At 54.9% G+C, this 25,505-nt stretch overlaps 1 protein-coding gene across 1 annotated transcript in view; it reads right to left on the bottom strand.

Moving 5' to 3' along the window:
• Positions 1-9,750: 9,750 nt before the first annotated feature.
• Positions 9,751-25,505, bottom strand: part of FOXN4 (forkhead box N4) — a 24,005-nt gene continuing 8,250 nt past the window's right edge. The window contains exons 2-9 of the mRNA XM_029922815.1: positions 18,596-18,744; positions 16,513-16,637; positions 16,295-16,405; positions 15,902-16,029; positions 15,177-15,273; positions 13,809-14,016; positions 11,150-11,542; positions 9,751-10,007 (exon numbers count right to left, since the gene is read on the bottom strand). Of these exons, the coding sequence (XP_029778675.1) occupies positions 9,751-10,007; positions 11,150-11,542; positions 13,809-14,016; positions 15,177-15,273; positions 15,902-16,029; positions 16,295-16,405; positions 16,513-16,637; positions 18,596-18,744 (1,468 nt within the window). The remainder of the gene's footprint in view (positions 10,008-11,149; positions 11,543-13,808; positions 14,017-15,176; positions 15,274-15,901; positions 16,030-16,294; positions 16,406-16,512; positions 16,638-18,595; positions 18,745-25,505) is intronic.

The following is a 25,505-nucleotide window of genomic DNA, read 5'->3' as shown; positions in this document are numbered from 1 at the left end:
CGAACCCACACTCCCCAGTTTCATCCAGCTCTCCAGTGCCTGGCGTGCGGTAGCCAGGTGTTCTTCTGGGCTCGTTTTATGTCAGATCATGGAATCTTTTATTTTTTTACTCTGAGACCAACTCCTGATGTAAGCATTGAATATAGTTCGGCAGAAGGAACAGGCCATGGGAGGAAGTGCAGAGACAAGACAGGCCGATTTTTGTAACGATGCTTTTTGGAAAACGGTCAAGTCACCAGGGGAAAAGCCACAAGTGATTTTTTTTAAGAGAATAAAATGGTGTATCGTCCCCCACATGGCCCCTAGAGCATGGCCAGAAAATGTCTCACTGGTAAGCTGTGCTGTTTTTGAAAGAGGGAAAGCATGTGGGCAGAGCTGTTTGTACGTTTCGGGACCTTTGAAGACAACTTCCACGTGGCTGCCAGCTCTCCACCAGCCCCTTCCCTGGGAGGAGGACAAGGATGGCCCCCTCTCCGCTGCGTGCGGCCTCGTGGCCAGGTCGGGGACACAGAGGCAGAAGGCAGACAGTCACCGGGCTCACAGTCCAGCTGGCTCATGAGAGTCACTGCCGGGATTGCCACCACCCACCTCGGAGGGCCCCTCCACTGGTACGCCCTCACCTTGTGCCTTGTTGATGCCTGCGGGGGGTTTGCAAGGGCTGGGCCATGAGGGCCACACTGATTTACTCAGGGAGGCCTCTGCGACCTGCCCACCAGCGCTCGGCTCTGGAGGCCTGCTCTCCTTCTGCCCTGTCCGTCCGTCCCTGGGTGCCAGCAGTGGGGGCAGATGGCCACCAACCACCCTCCGCCCCCACACTGCTAGGATGGGAAGTTTGTCTGAGGACACCAGATGTCATGCCTGGCTGCTTCGGAGCCCGTGAGGCTGCCTAGGGAAGGCCCCCACCAGCCGGGATGCTTCAGGATGTCCGAGGTGAAAAAAATATAGTTTGGGGGCACGTGGGTGGCTCATTCAGCTGAGCATCCAGCTTTGGCTCGGATCATGATCTCAAGGTTTGTGAGTTCGAGCCGCACATTGGTCTCTGTGCTGACAGCTCGGAGCCTGGATCTTGCCTTGGATTCTGTGTCTCCCTCTCTCCCTGCCCCTCCTTTGCTTGTGCTCTGTGTCTCAAAGATAAGTAAACATTTTTAAAAAAGTTTTTTTAAATACAGTTTGGCCATGAGCTAGTGACAGACCTGACAAATGAAGGGGTCGTGGGGCAGTGAGGCAGGGGGCGAAAGAGGAATGATCTGTTGTTCTGTCCCAAGGCTGAGTTGGGCAGGGCATGGGAATCCATGATGACTGGGGAACTGAAGGTTTCTGTGTGCGGGAGGCTCCCCAGGTTTTGGAGGGAAAGGCAAGTCCATAACTAGCTGCCCACCAAGTGCAGTGGGCAGGGGACCCTCCAGGAGATGTGTGGAATAAATTATTTTTTAAAGGAAGCACTTTGGGGGCACCTGGGTGGCTCTGTTGGTTGGGCTTCTGGCTTCGGCTCCGGTCACGGCCTCACAGCTTGTGAGTTCGAGCCTCGAGTCTGGCTCTGTGCTGACAGCCCAGAGCCTGAAGCCTGCTTCGGATTCTGTGTCTCCCCCCTTGCTGTCCCTCCCCCATTTGTGCTCTTTCTCCTCTCAGAAATAAACATTAAAGGAAGCACCTTGGCTTTGACTTATTACCTGGACCAGAAGAGGCAAGCTGCCTCCCTGGGTGATCGCCCTGGAGCTCACCAGCCTCCCACATTGGCTGAGATCTTGAGAAGCGCCCATCCGAGGAAGACAAAGCTCTGATAGGCGTTTGTATCCTGGAAGTCACGGGCAGACTTTGTCTTTTCAGCTGGATTTTAAAAATGGGCAGATGCTGCTGTCCGCAGGCTGAGGGGGCGGAGGTTAGCACATCGGCCATCAGCTGATAGTACTTTCCTGATGAGGCCAACTTTCCTCCTTCCGGGAACTCAGTGCAGCCACCTCCGGGGAAGAGGGGAAGGATTGTGCCACCCAGTGTGGACAGAGGCCTCGGCGGGTAGCTCGGGTCCAAACTGGATGTGACCCTCAGGAGCCTCTGAAGTGCATGCCGCACTCCGTCCTCACTTTTATAGACAAGAAAACTCCAGCTCAGAGAGGAGAGGCTTGCCCGAGCTCACACAGATGGTGAGAGTTGGGGCCTGGCACCCAGACTGACCCAGACCCAATATTGCTGGGCCTTTTGTTGTCCCATAAATCCTGAATCTTTGCAAAGGTTATATCCTGTCACGTGAGGACACCGTCTAGACCAGCCCCCACCCCCACCCCACCCAGACTAATCCGACCATTCGGATTCCCACCAAGAACCTGGGCCCTCTAGGCCAAGCTACCCTCCCCCATTCCCTGAAGTCTCTCCCTCCCTAGATCAGCAAATTCTGGACCAGCCCCCCCACACCACCTGAGTGAACCCTGTGTCCTTGTACGTACAGCTTGTCCACATTACGGATGTGGGGTGCTGCCAAACTTGGTGCCCCCCACCCCGCCCTGCTTGGGTCTCCCAACTCCTGCCTCTTGCTTTGCCTTCCTCATCGAATTCTCCAGATCCAAAGGTCACTTGGCCTTATAACCCAAGGTCGTTTTCCCCTGACACTTGATGATGAAAAATTTCCAAACACCTACAGGCCGACTTCCCTCCGGCAAACACGCAGTGGTTCAGGGCTGGCTGCTTTTCGTTGTCATTTTCCGGTGCTTGTCCTGGTCTGTCAGTCTGTCTGCCCCCTCTCAATCTGTCAATCCATTTTCTTATTTGGACACATTTCAGAGTGAATTGCAAACATCAGTATACTTCTCTAGGGGGATTTTTGCATTTCAAAACGCTGCTTTTTTTGTTTTTAAATCACATCCTGAGCTCCTCTGCCACTCCGAGTACGTTGAGACCAATAGAGCTGTGTTGAAGTAAGGTGGCCGGTCGTGTGGCTGGTGAGGGGATCTGCAGCCTCACAGCGCCCCATTCTGTCTGTCCAGCATCTTCAACGATTTATTGAGCATGTACTATACGCCACACACTGTGTGAGCAAGACAGCCCTCTCCTGCCTTCGGGAGCTGTTTTCCAGGCTCCCCAGAGGTAGAATTGCAAGTGTTTAACCGTAAGCAGACGTTCATGGTCACAACTCGTCAAAACAGTGTTATGCCCAGGGGTGGTTGTATTTTGCTGTCCTATTTCTTTTAGAGATGGGTCCACCTTTCAGGGTCGTGATAGGAACTGAATAGAGAAGATCACCCATGAGACTGCAGGGGGGGTGGTCCACAGAGGACCAGAAGGCACAGGAAAGGGTGCTGTGCACTCGGCTAGCGTGGGCAAACCTGTCTTCCTCTGGGCATTGTGCAGCTGATGCCCAGAGCCATGCGCGGCTCTCTGCCAAGTCTATCCCCCAAATGCTCCTTCACTGCCCCAGGTACCTGCTGGGAAGAGTTCTTAATTCCACATGGACTGGCATGAGCCACACCCAGCCTGCACATCCTTCCTACAGACTCCGCATCACCAGGCACCAAACTTGCCAGTTCACTGCTGGGTGAGCACAGACTATTTCTCCCGCCAGAAACCCTCTTTCACTTTGGCCTTGGCCTGAGTGACTCCTACTCACTCCTCAAAACCCAACTCAAATGGTGCTTCCTACAGGCAGTTCTCCCTGACCACCTCCCCAGTAGGTTGGGAGCCCATCTCTCCAGCCTGCTCCTTTTGTGTGGTATGTATACATTTACATATGAAACAGGGATTTGAAAATGAAATATATGGGGTGCCTGGGTTGCTCAGTTGAGCATCTGACTTCTGCTCAGGTCATGATCTCACAGTCCGTGGGTTCAAGCCCCCCATCGGGCTCTGTGCTGCCAGCTCAGATCCTGGAGCCTGCTTCGGATTCTGTGTCTCCATTTTTCTCTGCCCCTCCCCCACGTGCTCTCAGTCTCTCTCCCCTCTCTCAAAAGACGTTAAAAAAATTTTTTTTTAATGAAATATATGGAGCACCTGGGTGGCTCAGTTGGCTAAGCATCTGACTTCGGCTCAGGTCATGATCTCGCGGTTTGTGAGTTCAAGCCCCACATCAGGCTCTGTGCTGACAGCGTGGAGCCCGCTTCAGATCCTGTCTCCTTCTCTTCCTGGCCCTCCCTGGTTCATGCTTTCTCTCTGTCTCAAAAATAGATAAAAACATAAAAAATTTAAAAAAAAGAGAAATTTATACCTAGGGATCCCTAAATCCCTCTGGGTACTGAGCCAAGGAGGGCTACCGGAGAGCCATCTTATTGGCAGAGAGGTGGTCCCTTCTGGAAGGTGAGGGGAAAGGCCACTTTCAGAGATGGCTGGTATCTTGTGATATTCTGACCCTTGTAGACCTCTGAACAGCTTTGTGTACAGGACACACAGGCCAGTGGTCTAGGATTTCTCATTTTTCATTTTTTACTATTTACCATTTTCAGTAAAATATACTCAAAATGTACCATTTTGGCCGTTTTAACCGTTTTTGAAGTGTACAGTCCAGTGGCGTTACATACAGTCACACCGTTGGGCAAATCAGCACCCCGGTCCGTCTCCACCACATCATCATCTCCCACGGAGACTCCCTACCCATCAAACACCCCCCTGCCCCCCTGCCCCAGCCCTGGCAACCACCAGCTGCTTTGTGTTCGCGTGCATTTGCCTACTCAAGGTCCCTCATCTATACGGGCACATACAGCACTTGGCTTCTCGCGTCTGGCTTTTTCACTCGTGTCCGCTAGGTTTCATCCGTGTTGCAGCGCGTGTCGGGATGCCCTTCCTTTTTAAGGCTGGAAAACATTCCATTGAATGTATCTACTACTGTCTTAGCCTGCTCAGCTGCTGTAACAAAATACCACAAACTGGGGGTAGGGGGCGGAGCTTATAAATAATAGAAATTCATTGTTTACATTTCTGCAGGCTGGAAGTCCAAGATCAGGGTGACATCATGCCGCTTCTGGGGCGCAAGCTTCTCTCTGTGTCCTCACACGGCAGGAGGGGCAGGGACCTCTCAGGGGCTTCTCATAAGAGCATTAATCCCATTCTTGAAGCTTCTTACCCTCATGATCTATACACGTCCGCGAGGCCCCACCTCTCATGCCTTCACATCTGCAGTAGCATTTCAGCATATAAATGGCCGGAGGGGGCTGTGGGACGCAAACTTTCAGACTGTAGCTCCCACATTCCGCTATCCATCCACCCATCCATGGTCACTTCTGCGGCTTCCACATGTTGGCTTTTGTGAACAGCGCCGCCAGGAACATGGGCGTGCAAATCCATCTCGCAGTCCTTCCTTCCAGTTCCTTGCAGGTGTGTATGCCTACACGTGGACTTGTCGGACCAGACGGCAGTTCTTTGCCTAACTTTTTGAGAAGATGCCACGCTGTTTCCTGTAGGGGCTACACCAGTTTACACTCCTACCAACAGCGCACAGGGGGCCTGGTTTCTCCGTAACCTCGCTAACACTGGAATTGGCTTTTTTGTTCGTTTTTATAGCAGCCATCCTTCCAGGTCAAGCCTGGAAGTAATTTTCACTCAAAAGGCATTGAACCTTTCTGCTTGCATCGCTCAAACACGGCGGGGGCAGGGACACGCAGCCCGGCGTTCGCCTCCTGCTCCGTGCCCGCCCGCCCAGCTGCCCCTGCCCCGGCTGCCACGCCTCCCTCCCTCCCCGCCCCCCACCGGTCTGGTCTTCGTCTGCCACCCCTGCACTGGAAGTGGGGTGCTGCGACCCCCCAGAGGAGGAAACACCTGCCTCACTTATCTCCTCTCCTGCTTCTGCCTGTTTCCTTCATCCCTTTCCCTGAACCTCCACCAGCTGAGCCTTTGGGAGCAAATGTGAGCCGTGGGAAGGGCCTGGATTTGCGCGCCTAAGGTCAGACCGCAGCCGCATAGACTGTTCCTGCTCCACTTTAGCCCCAGCAAGTGCCCGGGGCCAGCTGAGCCCTGAGAGATGATAGGCTTGCGGAAGCAGAGCGTTCTTGGAATCGCATCTCCACCCCTTACTAATCGCAAGTAAGCGGCGCAGCCGCTCTGAGCTCAGTTTCATCTTCTGTAAAATGGGACATCTGCTTCCTGTGGCAGCTATACCAATTAGCTAGCACAAACCTTGTGGCTTAAAAACAACACAAATTTGTCATCTTACGGTTCTGGAGATCAGAAGTCTGAAGTGGGTCTCACTGGGTTAGAATCGATGCTGGGAAGCCTGTGCTCCTTTTCTTTCTTTTTTTTTTTTTAAAGTATATTTATTTTGAGAGCACACACGAGTGGGGAGGGGTAGAGAGAGAAAGAATCCCAAGTGGGCTCTGCACTCGAATTCACAGACCGTGAGATGATGACCTGAGTGGAAATCAAGAGTCAGTGCCCTGCCCGTGGGCCCTTTGGAATCTCTAAGAGAAAGTCTGTTTTCTGGTGTTTTCCAGCATCTAGAGGCCCCATTCCATTTTCACAGCCAGCAAGGTCACATCTTTAGGGCGGACACCAACTCTCCTGCCTCCCTCTTTTACTTACAAGGACCCTGATGACAGCGGGGCCTCCCCGGATACTCTACCTAGTGTAAGACAGCTGCCTGAATTAATTAATTAGTGCTAACTTAATTCCATCTGCTCCCCTCATTCCCCTTGCTGTAACCTAACAAAGCCACAAGCTAGGACATGGCCACCATTGGGAGCCTCCCCACGGAGAACACAGTAAACGAAATAAACCGTGTCACCGTGCATGTAGCATGGAGGAAGCCCCTGCACACGTCACCCGGAGTCGTTACTGTTTTTGTTATTAGAATGTGGACGGTTTCTCCCAGAGGGAGAAGAGTAAAGCTGCCTGATTGTGAGCTGAGCCTTAGTTTTCTCATCTGGGAAATGGGACCCTCTCCTTACTGAGGGTGGTTGTGGGGTCTCTGGAAGATAGTTCCTGACTGCTTAGCTCGGAGCAGTATACAGCTGGTGCTCAAATTGATGAGTATTTTCCTCCTGAGCTGACTGGCTGCAGAGAGAACCTCAGTGAAGCCTCATTGCTCAGGTCCCTCCTTCATACTGGGTCCCTGTGTCTGCAGGGCCCCTGCACGGGCCTGGGTTGTGACTGGGGCTCTCGCCTAGAGCTTGTGACCTTGTGATCTTGGCACACGGGCCCCACGTGCCCGTCGTAAGGAATAGGTGTCACACCCAAGGCTCCTTAGCCCTCTCCTCCTGGTGACCCGGCTGCTCAGGCAGTGTGGCGGCCCTGTGCTGCAGCTTCTGCAAAGTCCTCAGGTGATGCCGATTGGCTGTGACCGACATGGCCAGTGTCATTCCAACCCCGACCAGTCACTGGGAGCGGTGATGTTCTCATTGGCCAGGCTTGGGTCGCAGGGCCACCCGGGGTGCCAAGCCACAGAGGAAGTCCCTGTCACCTTCCTGGTTTCCACTAAGCTAGGCCCAGTCCGCTCTCTGCCATCAGCCTGCTACCCTTCCTTTCCTGCTAATTGTTGCATATGTGTGAATCAGTCTCCCCAAGCGAGGCTGCAAGCCACTCCCTGGGAGGGCTGAAGACTGAGACTCCTAATTAATAGACCCTTTTGCTGTTATCTTGGATGGCAAAACATGCCTTTATTCCTCTGAGCTTCAGTTTCTTCATCTGCAAAATGGGTGCAGAAACTACGGCATGCTTGGATTGAAGGGGCTGATTTATAGGAGTGACCAGCATAGGGCCTGGTGCTGTCAGGGGTGTATCTCCTCCGCCCTGGGTACCCCCTCTGACCCCAGCTATGCACCAGAGGCATATCTTGCTGCCTGTCGAGAGCCTGGCACTGAGGGACAGTAAATGATGGCTGTGTTAACTTTACCAATGAATGACCAACCTCCTCCTGTTTCTGGTGCAATGGAAACCTGGCATCAGTGTTGCCTCTCTGGGCCTCAGTTTCCCCATCTGTAAATGGGGCCTTACCTGTGAGAGTTGAGTGACAAATGGCATTTTTGTCCTTCACCCCCCACCCCCCGGCTCCACCACATTTCCCCCTGAGCCACAGAGCTGCTCTTCAGCCTTTATTGACAGAAGACATTTATTCATCACCTACTCTTACAGTCTTGGCGTGGTCCGAACACAGGGCCTTCGTTGACAACTCAAACATCTTAACCTACCGGGGTGGGGGGGCACGTCACACAAAGCAGCTGAGCGGTACCACTCAGACGTGCAGCACCAAGCTGTCTAAAGATGGTGGATGCTTGGCAGAAAGTTCCAGAACCGGGTAGGAAGTACTTAAAGGTGGTCCTTCAAGACAAGCCTAAACCCTGCACCCTCCAGGCGGCTGGCTGATGAATATTCTGGCTCTTGGGTTCAGGACTCCCAGATACAGGAGCCAAACACCCAGCTGGTCAAAAGAGGGCAGTGGTGCAAGCCGCTACAGCAGATTCTTGGCATCACCTTGCGGAAGGTCCCCAGTCACCTTCTCTTTTCCCCGTCCCTCCTCCAACCCGCTGTCTGCAGAATCTGCCACTCGCAAAATCAGTAGTTGGCAAAGAGAAGAAAAAAAGAAAAACACATAAAGTGGTCATGGGGCAATGAATAGGCAAACAAGTGCCAATAAATACTCTGCATCACTTTACCAGCCCCCACTCGACACAGGCGTGGAACTCTACATGGTTCACTTTGCCTGCTTTCCGTTGGGAGTGTCTTAAATTGCAGCACAAATGCCCCCTGCTGTTCTTCCCATCCCCCTTCCAATTTGTCCTTAGAAAGCCCCCCTCCCCACGGCCCCGGAACTATGTATGGCACCTCCCCTCTTAGGTGCATCTGGGAAGAAATCGGGACCATGCCTGAGCAGTTAGAAAATGATCTGGTCTCTGGGGGCGCCTGGGTGGCTCAGTCAGTTAAGCGTCCAACTTCAGCTCAAGTCATGCCATGGTTCATGGGTTCGAGCCCCGCATCGGGCTCTGTGCTGCCAGCTCGGAGCCTGGAGCCTGCTTCCGATTCTGGGTCTCCCTCTCTGTCTGCCCCTCCCCTGCTTGCACACTGTCTCTCTCTCTCTCTCTCTCAAAAATAAATAAACATAAAAAAAATGATCTGGAACCTAATTTAGAAAAAGTGGATGTTTCATAGTATCAAAAGTGCTTTTTGTTCTATAAAGCAGCTCAGGGCTACAAAGGGACTAAGAGCCAGTTGGAGTCATAATTCACCAGTCCTTCGGGAGTTAGGGTTGCCAGAATGAGGGAGGTACCAGGGACTTTCATTCCAGAGGCCACGGGTGGTGTGGATGGGCTCCAATAAATATAAATACAGGTACACAGGGGCACAGGGCCCAGCATGGCCCAGGGATGTGCTGTGTGAAACTCCAGCAGACTTCAGGAGTGGGGAGCCTGGAGGGGTTGGGGGCGGTCACCCATTTCAGAGTTCAGCCCTGTCTGGTCCAAGAGAAGTTTGCCAGTCGGCCGGGTCTGCTCCTGGCCTCCAGGCCTGTCCTCTGGAGGATGAGGTGGAGGCTTAATTCCAGAAGAATAAATTAAAGGGCCTCCCTCCCAGGGTGTTCCCGTGGCTCGACAATGTGTCCCATCCCCGAGGGGACTGCAGGTCATTTCGGGAGCCCAGGGGGGAGGCTGGCTGGAGAAATCCCGTTCTCAGGTGTCAGGGGGTCCATTCTCCTCTGTCCTTCTGACTCGGGGTGGCCCAAAGGCCTTCAGTGGGGGTGTGAGAGCCTGGGGTGCCGACAAGACGTACGAGGCCTGCTTCCAGGAACACCAGGCTCGGGGAGTTCTCCGCCCCGGTCCCGATGGTGGGGCACGTGAGGCGGTCACCTCAAAGCAGGGCTATGGGCTTGTTCCCTGGGGTGCCCAAGTACTGGGAGGAGGTGGCAGCGGACGCGGCCACACTGTCTGGGGTCGAGTATGCAGCATACAGGCCCGTCACCTGCAAGTCTGGGAAGGGCTCGTCGCTGCCGCCGGAGCCAGGGGTCAGGCCCGAGACCCCCAGCTCACAGCCGAGGGGGGCGTCTCCGAAGGCCCCCAGCGTGTCCAGGCTGAAGCCCCCATCCTTCATCTCCTCCCAGAGGTTCCCTTTCAAAGACAAAAAATGTTCGGGTGAGCTGGCCTCATGTCAAACAGACCCAAGTTCAGATCCTATCTTAAGGAAGAGGCAAAGACCAGGTCTGGGGTTCAAAGTTGGGTACCGCAAGGGAGCATGGAGACACCAAGTCCGTTCTAGCGGCAGCCCTTCCCTTCCCCCTGGGCATCCCTGGGAACGTCCCTTCTGTCTCAGAGCCTCAGGCTCCTCGGAGTGAAATGCAGGGGATGGAGGCCCCCTCGGACGGCCGGGCGGAGCGCTCTCTAAGGGGTCCCATCGTGGCAAAGCCAGGGGGTGCCACCACACAGAGCAGTCTGACCACATGATAACCCAGGGGGCCACGCAGGAGGCAGGGAGGCTCGGATACACCCATTTCACAGCTCACTGGCTGACAAACTGCCGAGCAGTGCATTTCCCTCTCTAGACACCGAACTCCCTGGAGGCAGAGGGCACCAGTGTCGTGACTGGGTGAGTCACGAGGCATCTCCCTTGTTCGTTCATTCGTTTGTTCAGCTGCTGGGTATCCAGGGTGACCGTGTGGCAGGCAGTGGTGTCAGAGTGTGACCTGGCATGAGGCTGGCACACGCAAGTCAAAGCAGCTACTGAGGAGGAACCGGGGGTCCAATGGACCTGGGTTGAAATCCCGGCCGGGCCACCGACTAGCCAGGGGACCTCACTTCTCTGTCTCAGTTTCCTCATTGGTAGGATGTGGGCATGAAATGGCAGTGGCCTCTCAGGACCGTTGCAGGATGAGATGGGGTGATGGCTATGAAGTGCTGGGCATGAAGCCTGGTATACAGTAAGCACTCAATAAATGCTAGCTGTACCTCATCAATGGGATGTTGGGAAGTGCTTGTTGAAGGAATGAGCTGAGGTGTAAATGCAGACCAGCCTCTCTCTTGCCCTCCCCCGTCTTTGTGGCCCTCCTGCCCCCTCCCCACTCCCATCCCCTCCCCCCACTCCTCTCCCCCATCTTTGTGGCCCTCCAGCCCCCCTCCCCTCCACCGTCCCCCTCCACCATCTTTGTGGCCCTCCTGCCCCACCACCACCCCCCCTCCCCCCACTCCTTTCCCCCATCTTTGTGGCCCTCTTGTCCCCCCACCCCCCACCCCTCCCCCAACTCCTCCAGCCTCACCCTGCAGAGCAAAGTCCATGATGCTGGGGTCCAAGGCATCTACCTCAGTGTTCATGTCGGCGCTGATGTTGATGAAGTCCACGGGCGCCCTTCCCATAGCGGGGTGGGGGAGGGGGCTGGGGCTCAGTTCTGGCAGCGTGTGCAGTGGTGGGGTCTGGGCCGGGGCGGGAGAGTCTGGGCCGAGGTGTGCCTGGGGCTGGACCTGGTGGTGCAGGGGGCCTGACTGCAGGGACAGGGTCATCAGCGGCTGGGGCGGAAGCTGGGAGACAGCCAGGCATCCGCGGGCCATGGCCACCGTGGTGGCATGAGTCAGCACGGGGCCCTCGGGGTCTCCCAGTTGGCCGGGGCGTCTGCAGCTCTCTGGCCGGTCCGAGATCAGCTTGTCCAGCTCCTCTGCAGGCAAGTGGGAGAGGTCACTCAGAAGGAACCCCGCGGCTCCCAGGCCCCAGTGTTAAACTACACATGTGACCCTAGCCAGACCCCTGGACTCTCGGAACCTCAGTCTCTTCATCTGTGAGATGGCATCCTACCCTCTGCACAGGGGTGTTGGGGAAATGTAACAAAATCACCAATAGTGTAGGGTCTTTGAGGAGTGAGAAGGGCCTCAGATAATGACATGAGCTCCCCTCACTGGGACAGTGCAGGCACTCTAGGCAGAGGTTACAAATCCCCTGACTTTGGGACAAAATTCATTTACAGGCAAGGGGTCCTAGCCACTCCCTGCTGCTCAAGAGACATCAAGAAGTGTTGCTTTGAGTTAAAAGCCAGACCCTCCTTGATGGCCTTGGATATGAACGAGACACATTAGTTTTGGTTGCTGGCTCCAGTCTCCTGGACCAGAACACCAGTTCGGGACTGGACCACTAGGGTCCCAGGACCGATTTAGGCTGCACCCACTTTAGAGAAGTGGACACTTCGAACCTAGGTGAAACGTCCTGCTCAAGGTCTTACCCCGAATGTGTCAGGACTGGCCTCAGGTCTCAACCCCAGGGCTCTCTGAGGGCTGGGCATCACACAGCACTCATTCGCTGAGGGCCTCCTGGACCCCACTAGGGCCCCCCTTTCCTCGCTTTACTGACTTGTTCGTGTCTGAGCCATCTTCCGTCCTCCTCCATATGCAAACCTCAGGCATGAGGATGCCCACGGCGTCAGGCCGAACATTCCTAAGGCTGGACGGAAGCAGCCTTCCGCGTCACATTCTCCCCCCCTTCACATCTCGTAATTAAAAAAAAAAGCAGATGCAATATTTTTTTTCTCATAGAAAAGCAATTCACAGAGTAGAAGATTCGGAAAACACAGAAACATGAAGAATATAAAAATTATCAGTGGTCTCTTCATTCAGAGTAAAGTTTTGGTATATTTCGTGTGTGTGTGTGTCTGTGTGTGTATACAGATACATATATGTACATATGAGTAGATATATGCATATGTATATATATATGTTGACTTAACATAATGTATGCTTTTAAAATATGATTAGGCCATGTGATAGTGATTCATAACCTTTTTTCTGACCTATTGTATTCGAACTATTTCTTTCTATTCGAAAAAATATTTTTCTCTCTAATCCTGGCATCGTATGACCTTGTACCTATTTAGCTGATCTCCTTATTGCAGGATGTCTAGATTGCTTGTAATTTTTTACCATTAGAAAGAATTTTGTGACGAATAACTTTGTAAAGCTTTTGTTGAAATCTTCGCTCTCCTCCGCACACGTTGTCAGAAGTGAAATAACTGGACTTGATCCAGGGGCGCCTGGGACGTTCCATCAGGGAAGCGTGCGGTTCTCGGCTTCAGCTCAGGTCATGGTCTCACGGTTCGTGAGTTCGAGCCAAACATCAGGCACCATGCTGAGTATGAAGCCTGCTTGGGATTCTCTCTCTCTCCCCTGCTCCCTCTCCCTGTCTCTCTCTCTCTCTCAAAATAAACAAATAAACTTAAAAAAATAGTAACGAGGTACAGTTTGCAGGGTTTTATTATATTACTTTGTCCTGGAAAAGTTTCACTTAGATTCCCATCAATCAGATAGGAAGGTGCCTGCTTCTCCACATCCTAGCTCACACTGGATGTTATTACTTTATTATTTTAGCATTTTTATCTTTTTAATATTTAAAAACAATTTTTAATGTTTACTTATTTTAAGAGAGAGAGAGAGAACGCGTGTGTGCGCAAGCACAAGCATGACGGGGGAGGGGCAGAGAGAGAGGGAGACAGAGAATCCAAAGCAGGCTCCAGGCTCTGAACTGTCAGCACAGAGCCCAACGTGGGGCTTGAACTCATGAACCACAAGATCAGGACCTGAGCCAAAGTCGGATGCTTAACTGACTGAGCTACCCAGGAGCGCCTATTATTTTATCATTTTAAAACTCAGTGCCAATGCGGTTGGAAAAGTAAGAAAGTGATGCATCCCATGGTTGTCTTGTCTGGTGTCCCTCGGGGAGGAACTAGGGGTTGCTTAGGGACATCGAAGAGCTGTTCACAGGCCTGTGACCGGGGCTCTGGGCCAAGCAGCCACGGGGGTGGGGGGATGGGGGGGAGGCCATTCCATAGGAGGAACATTCCCAGGTGCCTGTGTGCCCGCAGGCCAGGTAGCACGCAGGCGGAGTGGCCGGGTGGGCGGTGCCGCAGGGTGGGGGCCCTGGGGGTGTCTAGGCCTCACCGGGGTGGGCCATGCTCCGGTGGATGGCAGCAAGGTCCTTCCGCTTCCACTTGTGCATCTCCTCCTCCATCTTGTCGATGCGGGCCAGGTTCAGCGCCCACAGGCAGCCCTTCCTTGAGGAGCCGCCCAGCTTGTTCTCCACCTTCTCAAAGCACTTGTTCAGGGACAGGTTGTGCCTCACCGAGTTCTTCCAGCCGTCCGGAGCCGTCTGCGGGGAGAGAAGGACACGCAGGGGACCCCCTCAGAGACCCCCTCAGAACTCCTCCTTTCCAGGGTAGTCTAGAGGGGCAGGCGCAGCAGTTGGCAGGGTCAAAGGACTGCTGACACCCAGCCTAAAGTCAGGCAGACAAGAGAGAGTTGTGAGCAAACTGGAGGGCCCAAGCCCTGTTAAGGGGGCAGGTGCACTTCAGCTCTGGCCAGCAGCTACTGCTTGAGAACCGGCCCGGGGATGCCGGACTTTCCATCCTTTCTCTCCCACAGCAAGCAAGCAGGAGAGATGCTGCCAATACGTGGATAAGGGGTCAGGTGTACTCGGTGCCAAACATTTTTAGATGCACATGCTCGATGGTCAGGTAACCAGAGGCCACAGCGCACCGCATGGTCCAGTCCCCTTCCCCGCACACCAGCACCTGCGATGTGTCTGCTAAGGACACTGTCCACGTCGGGGACCTCACAGCTTGGTACCCTCCGACCGCCGGCTCCTTAGTTTGCTTGGACACCAACAAAACTAACGTGACTAGTGGCCAACCATGTGCCAGGAGCCACCAGGCCCTTACATGCAGGGTCCTCACTAACCTTGGCAGAGGGGTCGCTTTCTCTCCTTACAGATGAGGAAACTGATGCCCAGAGAGACAAAAGCTCTTGCCAAGTCTGTGTTATCCATCAGTATGTTTAAATATTTTGCTTTTTTAGAGGGAGAGAAAGAAGGGGGGGGGGAGAGAGAGAGAGAGAGAGAGAGAGAGAGAGAGAGAGAGAGAGAGAAAATCCCAAGCAGGCTCCATGCTCAGCACAGAGCCCAATGTAGGGTCTGATGACCTGAGCCGAAATCAAGACACTCAAGTGACTGAGCCACCCAGGTGCCCCCACATCAGTATGTTTAACGGAGTCTGTGCTGAGTGACGAGTTCAGCTCCTCTACTCTCTCTCCCCCACAGACGCCCGGTGGGCTCGTTCCCTGGTTAGAGCCCAGCTCAGGAGCCCCTTTTTCCTTCCGATTTCTTGGTCCCCATCTGTGTGAATGGTGCCTATGACATGACCGGGGACCTAAAAGGGTGAGCCAGTTTGGCCTAGGGCCGGGACCTGGGTTCTGACAGCACGGCAGGGAGGCCAGAGCAGCTCCGGCACCCCTAGACCAGGCTGGCGCCCTCACCTTGAAGTAGGGGAAGTGCTCCTTCATGAAGCTGTAGATCTCACTCACGGGCAGGCTGCCTGTCTTGCTGTTCTTCAGGGCCATGGCGATGAGACAGCTGGAGACGAAGGGCAAGGAAGGCCAGGCATGAAGGTGTGTCAGGCTGATGGCCCAAGGTTTCCTCTGCCAGGAAGTCCTCCCTGCTTGACCCCAGCAGTACCAGCCCCTACATACTCAGAGTTAGGTCTGATACCTTTCATGGCCCTATGTTTTTCCCATCCTGTGCCCTTCTCCTTGACCCTGAGCTTGGACACTGGTACCACTTTGAGGAAATTCTTTTCCTCTCTTTATCCCTTCTCCATAATTAATGTCTATGGGCCTTTAGACTTTAGGCTGCTCACCGCCCTCCCCGCTCCCACCATATCCAAATCTTGTGAGGTACACAATACTATTATTTTGATGACTTTTAACATCAGAAAGAACCGAGGCTCAGAGAGGCCAAGCCACTTCCCTAAGGCCACACAGTTAAGAGTGACTGAGTGGAGAACTGGGCTCAGAGTCTGGAGTGGGGTCTTGACCCTGGGGACTGAGTGAACACATGATGGTCCCTCCTAGGGCAGGTCCCAGCTGGGGGTGCCCCAGTCCCCCAAAGCTCCCCCTCCAAGCCACCACACCCCATCTGGCTGAGATACCCTTGCCCCTCTCCTCCCTGAGCCCCCCATGGCCCAGCCCATCCTGGACCTCACCTGTATGAGTAGATGGGCTTGGGGTAGTGTTTGGGGTGCAGTTCCCGAGATGAATGCACAGCCATGCGGGGCTGGGGGTAGGGAGGCCGTGCTCCGAACGGGGAGCCGTACAGGCCCACAGGGGCCCCCTTTTCACAGGCATGGCAGGGAAGGGCGGCAGAGAGAGAAGGTGAGAGAGAGCATAAGCCACTCACAGGAACCCCCCCCTCCCCAACCCCACTATTCAGGAGATGCTGGTTAGCAAGACAGGAGATAGTCCTGTCCCTGCCCCATGCAGTGGTTTTGATCCCCATGATGCAGGGGAGTAAACTGAGGCTCAGAGAGCTCCCTGGCCAGCCCAAGGCAGAGGTGTGTGTCTCCGAGTCCAGGTCTCCCCACCCTAGCCTCCGGTACCTGCTGGGTGCCTGGGGGCAGCGGTAACTGCGCTTGGGAGGCAGTGGGGTACAGCTGTGGTGGGTCCTGCAGGCTGGAGGAGGGCCGGCCCGCCATGGTGATCTGGTTCATCTGCAGGGGCCGCAAGAGCGGGAGACAGAGGTCGGCAAGGGGGTGGGGGACACCCCAGCCCTGGAACACCCCCGCTCTAGCTCCCCGACCCCTGCGGTTGCGCTTACGCTGGCTCCATGATTGGCTACGGGGCCCAGGCCTAACATGCCTGGGGGGGCCATGCCAGCCGGGCCGTGGAGCAGTGGACCTGGGGTGGCTCCCACATGCAGGTCGGCTGCCCTGGCCAAGGCACCTGCAAAAGGGAAGCACAGAGATGCCACTGGGCTGGAGGAGTGGGTCCGAGGCACCGCCAGAGAATGGAGCCTTCCCCACCCCCCTCCCCTGACTTGGGGCCAGGTGCATAGCAGGTGCTGGGCAAACCACTGCCCCGGAGTGTGACAGTGAACAGCGGGCTCCTACCGGCTAGGTGACCTAGGGCCAGCCTCAGTTTCCCCATCTGTACAGTGGAGCTGCCGAGATTACCTACGTATGAAGTCATTAGGAGGTTGTGCTCAACCCATTGCTCAGTACGTGATAACATCTCAGCAAATAGGAGCCAGTAATTGATAACGATGATGTCATTAATATCTTGGCGCTTGTCCATCATGAAGCCAAAGCGTCGACTCATCATTCATCTCTCCTCAAAAACCTATCTTCGTCCTCCAGGGCCTCTAGGCTTAGCTCTAAATGCCTTTGCGCCTTGCCTCCCCTTTGCTAAGCCCTGCTCGTCTGCCAGGGATTAGCTCAGGAAAAGCAGCTGCACGAACTTGTGCCAGCCGTCCAGGGCCAGCCTGTGACAGGCATTGCTGATCTGTCACAGAGTCTCACCGCACCGCTCTGCCTTGGGGCTACCTTCCAGAAGGAACAAAGTTGACCTGAGAGATGATCCTGCCCTGGGGTCACCTCTTCCAGGAAGCTCTCCTCTGAGTTCTGGCTGCCACCCCCTGGGCTCATCCGCTGGTGCCTGTGATCTGTCTGCCTCTGCCCTCCCTTGGACCAGACCCTCAACTACGCCCTGAGAACAAGGACCACATCTCATAGGACCCAGCGCTCCAAACACCCGGCACGGAGACAGGACCACAGGAAGCGTTGGCGACACGTGGAGAGGGGAGTCCCCACTGGTGGGCAACACGACATGCACTGTGTGTGCAAGGGGCTTTCAGCGTTGCATCTCCACACCAGCTCTGCTGTGCTTGTGTTGCAGATGAGGAAACAGCTCAGAGGGGGAGGGTGCCTGCCCGAGGTCATAGAGCTGGAGGTTCTAGATCGGGGCCTGGCAAACCAGGGCGGGCCGGCCAGACCCAGCCTACGGCCTGTTTTTGTAAATAGTTTTCCTGGCACACGACTCTATCCCTCACTTACATGTTGTCAAGGGCCGGGTTTGCGCTGCAGGGATGAAGTTGAGTACTTTCAGCGGAGACCGTACGGCCCACAGAGTCCAAAATATTTACCCCTTGACCCTTTACGTTAAAAGTTTGCTGACCCCTGCTATCGATGTTTTGGCCAAGAACAGTTTGTTCAATGAAAGAAATAGTCCTGGATGCTAACTTTTCAACTGTTGGTCCTTTTAATGTGCTGTGAAGATGGTTTTCCTTGATTGTGGTCTTCACTGCTTTCTGGGTCTCTCAATATTTAGTCCACTTGCTATGACTGCACTGGCTACCATTTATTGAGCACCTACTGTGTACTGGGACCTTGGGCACTGTCCATGTACGACCTCTTTGACAATCAGGGTTCAGCAGACTTCTTCTGTGAATGGCCAGAGAGCAAATATTTGAGGCTTTGCCAGCCATATGGCTTCTGTCTTCGGTTTTGGTTTTTTGTTATTTACAACCCTTGATAAATGTAAAACCATTCTTAACACGAAGGCGATAAAAAAAAAAAAAACAGGTTGCAAGTCGCTGACGGCATCTGGCCTGCAGGCCACAGTTTGCCAACTGCTTTAGCTCTTCAAGACATCCCAGGGTCAAGGCAGGGCTGTCTCTATTCTTCACTGAAACCTTTGCTCACACAGCGCCAGGCACACAGTGGCGAGCAAATGAATGAACCACATCCCTCTGAGGAAGGTATGGTCACATTTTGCAGATGCAGAAACAAAGGCACGGATGCAGAGAGACCTGGCCACAGGCGCACAGGGGGAGGTGGCAGTGCTGGGCGCCGCCCCTCCCCTGCACGCCCTCATGCCCACCCCCACCTGGGCCCCGAGCCTACCTGGATGTGGGTGTGGTGCACTGGGGCCGCCCAGGTCCACGCGGCCACTCGCCATCTGCTGCAGCCGCGGCACGTCCACAGCGGTGAGCCACGACAAGGACTGCAGGTCCCCCGGAAGGTCGTCATCGCCCGAGGCGGTGGCCAGGAGCCTGTGGGGAGGGGCAGGAGCTCGGGCGGGGCGGGGAGCTCAGGCTGGCTCTTGGGGGGGCTCCCCACCTCTGGAATCACCCCCTGAGTCCCTCACCTCCCCAAGCTTCTCTGATCTGCCCACCTCCGGGGTTGGGCATGGGCACCCAGGATCACATAGCCTAAAATCATCCCTTCCTTCAGTTACCGCTTAACGCATCTTACGCTGGTCCCTAGCCCCCAAACAGTAAACACTAATGTTTGCTGAGCACTTACTCTGTGCCAGGCACCATATCAAGTCCTTCCCAGGCAGAAGCCCATTTCACTCTCTAGGGTGCCTCATGAGGCAAACAGTAGATTATGATTCCCATTTTAGAGATGAGGAAACTGAGGCACAGGGCTCGGTGCTCAATAGGCACAATCCTTTTCAATCCTGTTCAATCCACACAGCAGCCCTGTGAGGTACGATATGCCTATATCCCCCCTTTTACAGTTGGGGAAACTGAGGCTCAGAGCCCGGAGGCCCTGGCCCAAAGCCACGTGTGACAGGAAGTGGTGGGTCTGGAGACGAGGCAGCACAGCCTGAAGGCTGTCGAGCTCTTCACCGTGACCCCAGGAAGCCCCTGGAGCCTCCACCTGGGACCCGTGCCCACCACCCCTCAGCAGATGTGTGAGCGAAAGCTTTAGTCTCCGCGGAAAGGAAGAGGCTGCCCACTGAGGACGGCAGGCAGGTAGCCCGATGTGGGCACACCATGATCTCCAGCACCCCTGTAGTCACGCCTGCCACACAGCCCGGGACGCCCCACAACGGCATCTCGGCCACGGCACAGCGCGGCTGCAGACTGGCCAGGGGCCCACGGTCCAAATTCTAAGCTCCGCTCTGTGTTTTAAGAGTAAGTATCCTGGGGCTTCACGGAAAGGGGAAGAGAGAGCAAACAATGCAGCCTCTGGCTTTGTCCTTCGTGTGACGGGGGATCCACAGTGGGACATCAGCCTCTGCCACCTGCAGGCCACCTCAGCCAGCGTCCCCTCTCCCCTGCCTTACTGTCTCAGCCTCTCCACCCCGCTTCCCACCTCGCCTCTAGCTCTTGCTCTTTCTCTCTCTCTCCCCCCTGTGTTTTAGGGCCACAATTAGTGTTGCCATGGCCACAACTGCTAGGTTGTCGCTGGGCCCGGGCCCTCAGCCCATCAGGCTGGCATCAGGTGACTGCCCGGCTGCCCCGGCGATTGGCTGCCTTGTAGGAAAACACAGCCTGGAAATGATTTGAAAACGCGGCGGCCCTGTCAGCAGCAGCAGTTGGCCAGGCTTCTGTCCACCCCCCTATCCCAGCGGCCCATTGTGTGACAAACGACTGTTGCCCCCATGGCACGTGGCCCCCATTGTCCTGGGGTCTCCCTGCAATTGTTTTTGTGGCCCCTCCCTCCCCCGGCTGCCACTCCTTCAGCCTACTCCTAACTCATCTGGCCAGTGACAGCCCATGGCCCAGGCCTGGGCGGTGCCATCTGTCCCCTCGGGGCTGTGGAGACCAGGGGGTAAGACCGAGGGGCAGGGCCTGGTGTGTCACCCGCTGCTGGGGGTGTCTGGCTGGTCCCCCCCCACACACACACACCCCATGACTGGCTGGCCTCCGGCCTCCCAGAGTCTGGTGGTATGAACACCTCTCCTGCTCTGTTACCTGCTATAGCTCCCAACTGCCCGCATGGCTCCGTCTGGTGCTAGGGCAGCAGGGAGGGATGGATGGAGGCGAGCATTGCTGGCAAGTTTCTCAAGGTGGGGCCCCACCAGCGCCCCTGGAATGGTGAGGGGGGAGACGGGGGCTTGCAAACAAAGAGGCTTTTTGGGTGCTACCACGGAAGTGACTCTGACACATAGTTCTCAGAGTGGTTGAGAGACTGGGCTCTGGGTTCTAGTGACCTGTGTGCCCAGGGCCACTGACACCCTCTCTGAGCCTCACTTTTCCACTTCCTGCCTCATAGCGCATTGTGGGGATTAAACGTGTCAAGCTCGTGGAACAGTGTCTGACTTATTACTCTTAATACCAATGTTAACGTCAAAAATCGTGTCACCTAGGTCCCCAGAGGACTGGAAGTATGTGGAAGCTTTGGGCTCTGCGGTCTCACAGACCTGCTTCTGTTGCTGTTTCCACCAGTGGTTCCCATTTATTGAGCACCTCCTGTATGCCAGGCCCTGGGCGACATGTGATCCTCATTTTACAGATAGAGAAACTGAGACCCTGAGAGGTCACTTAACTGCCCTGAGCCTGTTTCCCCATAAAGCGAGGATCCCGGAAGGGTAACGATGTAGCTAATACATACAGGGGCCAAATAAACGTGCTATTCTGGTTGTAATCTATGTGGTTTTCTTCCCTGCTATCCGTGTGTCCTGTCGGGCTCCCCCTCTTCCTTCGGCGTCTCCTGCTACACATCCAAGGGACAGCAGCCAACTGCGGCCACCCAGTGTCTGCTTTGGCCCCGGGACACCCAGGCACTGTTGCACCTCCACATCTTTGTATATAGCCATCCCTGCTAGGAATGCCCCCTTTCTGCTTTTGCTCCCCCCACCCCGCCCATCCCTGGAGGCAGACTCCAAACTGTCTTCTGGCTTCTGACGGCCAAAGTGCCTTCAGGCATCATCTGGCCCAGCCCTCATTACACCCATGGGGACACTGAGGGTGGAAGAAGAGAAGCAGTTGACTTCCCATTCGGAGTCTTGAAAAATTCCAGGCCAAGGGCTCCTGGCTCCCTGGGGAATAGGGGGCCCATTCTAGCCCAGAAGTGGCTTCTCCTCCGGGAAGGCTTTGTCAACCAGACCCCAAGCTCAGGGACCCCCTCTGTCTCCTGACTGCTCCCCATGCCTTGCCGGCGCCAGTGAGTCCACGCTGCCGTCTCTCCCTGCCCCTGCCCTGCCCGCTGGATCACTGAGGGCTGGTCCTGAGCCCCGTATCACCCTGGGTCCCTGCACACACTGGGGCTGCTTAAACACCAGCCTGGCTGGTTGGAATCAACTCACCCCAGGTCACCAACCCAAAGAATGGTGTGACAATGGCTGTGGTGTCCAGAACTTTTAGCCCTCTCAGAGCCACCCTCTCCCTCCCTGAGTCCTTGCAACAGCTTCAGGACAGGGACAGGGAGCAGGCGGCCCCACTTCACAGATGGGGAAGCTGAGGCCAGACCAGGACTCAACCCAGGTCTGTCTGTTCCGGTCTGAGGCTGTTCCTGTGGCGGGACAGGCAGAGAATCAGATGTCCCCTGGGGGCGGTGCAGGCCACCCCTGTGATCCTGGGGCTTCCGAATTGGGGCTGTGTACACCCAGGAGCTGGATCAAATAGAGTTTAAGACCCAGCCCAGAGCCTGGGGTCCCACCCTGGAGCTGTGGGGCCCAGGAAACTGTATTTTAGCACCTCCTAGGGAAGCTCTGGGGGGAAGGACAGCCCCAAGGCGGTGTGATAGTGTCTTGGGCACAGTGTAAGCTTTGACTAGACGAGTCCAGATTCAAATCCTTGTGACCCCTGGTCCCCCTTGCTGGTCCCTGGGCCTCTATTTTCTTGTCTGGAAAATGGTAGGATAAGCTCTTATCTCCCCTGGGTTGTTCTGAGGATCACATCAGCCAGTGCATATTCAGCTTCTGACACAGGCCCGGTCTCTTCTTGGGGGGCGGCTGCTCATTCTGGGGGTCAGTGGCCAGGGCCTGCTCCCTCCCCCTTCTGGACCTCTCTCTTGTCCAGGCTGAAATGTCCGTGTCAGTGTGCCTGACCCCGGCCCTGCTGGTCGCCTGCAGTGGAGGTGGGGACCCAGAGGCTCAGTGGGGGGACCCGCTGGCCCTGAGCCCCGGCTGGCTTTCGCTGCCTCATGACCTGGCATTCAGGCACCACTTCACTGCGTGTCACAGGAACGGAGAGGCAGTGCCCTCGGGCCTACGGGGGGATGTCGCATCCCTCTGCCCCGCCCTGGCCCTTACCCATCGCTTACCCATCCACCCTCCCTCTGCTCCCTGCAGAGGCGCCTCAACCCAGCCCTCTCTCCTCCCTCTGACCTGTCCCTCATCGCTGTGCAGAGTTCCATTGCTAAAGATGCCCCCAGGGCCCCGTTCCGGCTCTCTCTCAGTGCTTCATTTAAAATGGCCCTAAACCACACGGTCCTCAGCCATTGGGACATGAGGAAGACCTCTCGGCTCTCAGCCTTGGGCCATCAGAAGGGCACTTAATCCTCGGCCTCTGTTTTCCCACCTGTAAGATGGATACAAAGAGCAATACTTTGCACACACCCCCGGGCTGGCATGGTGGTGAGGAGGTGAGGTGGCTTTTTGGCGAGGGTCTGTCTCCCCAGAGTGTGTGTGCACGCGCGACCCCGTACCAGTCTCTTGAGCGGGGCCTCCCCTCTGCTGGGAAAGACAGGACATTTATTCAAAGGAAAAGGGTCTCTCAAGACCCCTCCTGCTCACTCGCTCTACGTCTTTTCAGTCTCTGGGCAAGGAGGTATGTCCAGGGAGGGCAGAGGCTATACCCTTAACTCTCTGGGACCTCAGGGTCTGGGGGGGAGGAGGCCAGGACTGGGGCAGAGGCCACGCTGGGGGTCCGTGGTCCCAGAAGAACCTAATGCTGAATCAGGGAATCCTGCACCCCCTGGGGAGGAGCTGAACCCCCAGAACCCAGTGCAGGGCCAGGCCCACGGTGGGCGCTCCATGAGTCCTCACAGATGATACAAATGAGCAAACAGACCCAGCTTTTCAGATGCCCCTCTCCCTAAAGGGTCAGGAAGTGATAAAAGGCCCAGTTTAACTTTCTTTAATTTTATAAAAGCCCGTGGACCCAGCCTGGGGTGGGTGAGTCCCCACTGTGTGCCCAGCCCGGTCAGGCGGGTGTTGTTGCCATTACCACCTTCCCATTTACCAGGTGGGAACACTGAGGCCGGGAGGAAACAGGCCTGTCTAGGGCCCCCCAGTAAGAGACTGGGCTGGTTACAGTCCCACTGTCCTTTCTCCCTGCCCTACAAGGAATGGCTGAAGAAAAGGGCTCTGTGGCTTCTAGAAAATTCTAGCACTGTGCTATCCAATAGGGAGCCACGTGTGGCAATTTAAATTTAAATTCATTAAAATTAAACAAACGTATGGATTCAGTTTATCACGCCAGCCACATTTCAAGGGCTCAATGGCCACACGTGGCCAGTGCCTGCCGTACTGGAAAGGACAAAATTGGAACGTTTCCGTCACCACAGAAAGTTCTACTAGGCAGGTGGTGGTCTGGAAGATTCTTCCCAATCATGATGGAAAAATCTGTGGTGCATCCCTATTGCCTTAAAATTGGAAATTTGACTTAGGTTTGGAAATTTCAGGAGCCGATTTCATGGAATTTGGAGTTTTAGTATGTCCCATTATAAAAGACTCCCCCACTTTACCTCCCACCAGTGAGGAAGTGACAGGGACGGGCTCTGTTCTAAGGTGGCTCACAAAGTCATGAGCTCCCTGGGCTGGGAGCATTCAAGCAGGAGTCAAGAGAGGACAGGTCAGGCTCCTACCGGATGGATGAGACCAAGCAGCCTCCAAGTTCCCTTTGATGCAAAGAAGCTATGACTCTGCAGGGAACCACTCAGTTGTCATCTTGGGCAAGCGCCTCTCCCTCTCCAGGCCTCAGTTTCCCCATCTAGAAAGCAGTGGTGGCAGAGTAGAGCTTCTCTTAGAGGCCTGCGGGCACTTGCGCTCTAGGTGGGCAAACTAGACAGTGGTTAGGAGCAGGCAGGAACCCGACACAGGTGGACGAGGGCCTGAAGACTCCTGCCTATGTGGCAGTCGCCTGCTCTGGGACTCAGTATATGAAACAGGAATAGTAATGGCATCTACCCTAAAGTGACAGTCAAGAATATGATGGGGGACCCTGGGGGACTCAGTCGGTTAAGTGTCTGACTTCAGCTCAGGTCATGATCTCATGTTCATGGGTTCAAGCCTCACATCGGGCTCTGTGCTGACAGCTCAGAACCTGGAGCCTGCTTCAGATTCTGTGTCTCCCTCTCTCTCTCTGCCCCTTCCCTGCTCACATTCTGTGTGTGTGTGTGTCTCTCTCTCTCAAAAATAAATAAGCGTTAATAAATAAACAAAATGGCTTTGAACTAATTTTTTAAATGGCTCAAGTCATGATCCCATGATTTGTGGATTCAAGCCTTGAATCAGGCTCCACACTGTCAGAGAGGAGCCTGCTTGGGAATCTCTCTCTCCCTCTCCCTACCCTGCTCACATTCTTTTTTTCCTCTATCTCAAAAATAAACAAACTTTAAAAAATGTTAAAAAAAACCATAATGCTAGTTCATTAGCAGTTCATTTAAGCATCAGATCAGATGAAGCATCGAGCTTTTTTGGGCAAAAAGAAACTAAAAAGACCTGTCTGGGGACACCTGGGTGGCTCAGTTGGTTGAACACCCAACTTCGGCTCAAGTCACAATTTCACAGTTCACAAGTTCGAGCCCCGCGTCAGGCTCTGTGCTGACAGCTCGGAGCCTGGAGCCTGCTTCAGATTCTGTGTCTCCCTCTCTCTCTCTGCCCCTCCCCTGCTCATACTCTGTCAAAATCTCTCAAAAATAAACATTATAAAAACAGAAAAGACCTATTTGGTACCCCAGAGTCCCCTCCTAAATTCAGTAGTTCACCAACAGCCCTCCACCCCCTACCACTGTGCATCCACTTTTCCTTATTAAAACACACACACCTGGGGGTGTCACCACCCCTGTTGACAGACAGGAGAGGTGAGGCTGAGCCAGGGGAATCCGCCTCAGGAGCTTCTGGCCAATGGCCTCA

This window comes from Suricata suricatta, chromosome 14, assembly GCF_006229205.1.
Source record: "Suricata suricatta isolate VVHF042 chromosome 14, meerkat_22Aug2017_6uvM2_HiC, whole genome shotgun sequence".
Classification (NCBI taxonomy): domain Eukaryota; kingdom Metazoa; phylum Chordata; class Mammalia; order Carnivora; family Herpestidae; genus Suricata; species Suricata suricatta.
Note: the sequence above shows the minus strand (reverse complement) of the source record. Positions and strands in the feature narration are given on the sequence as shown.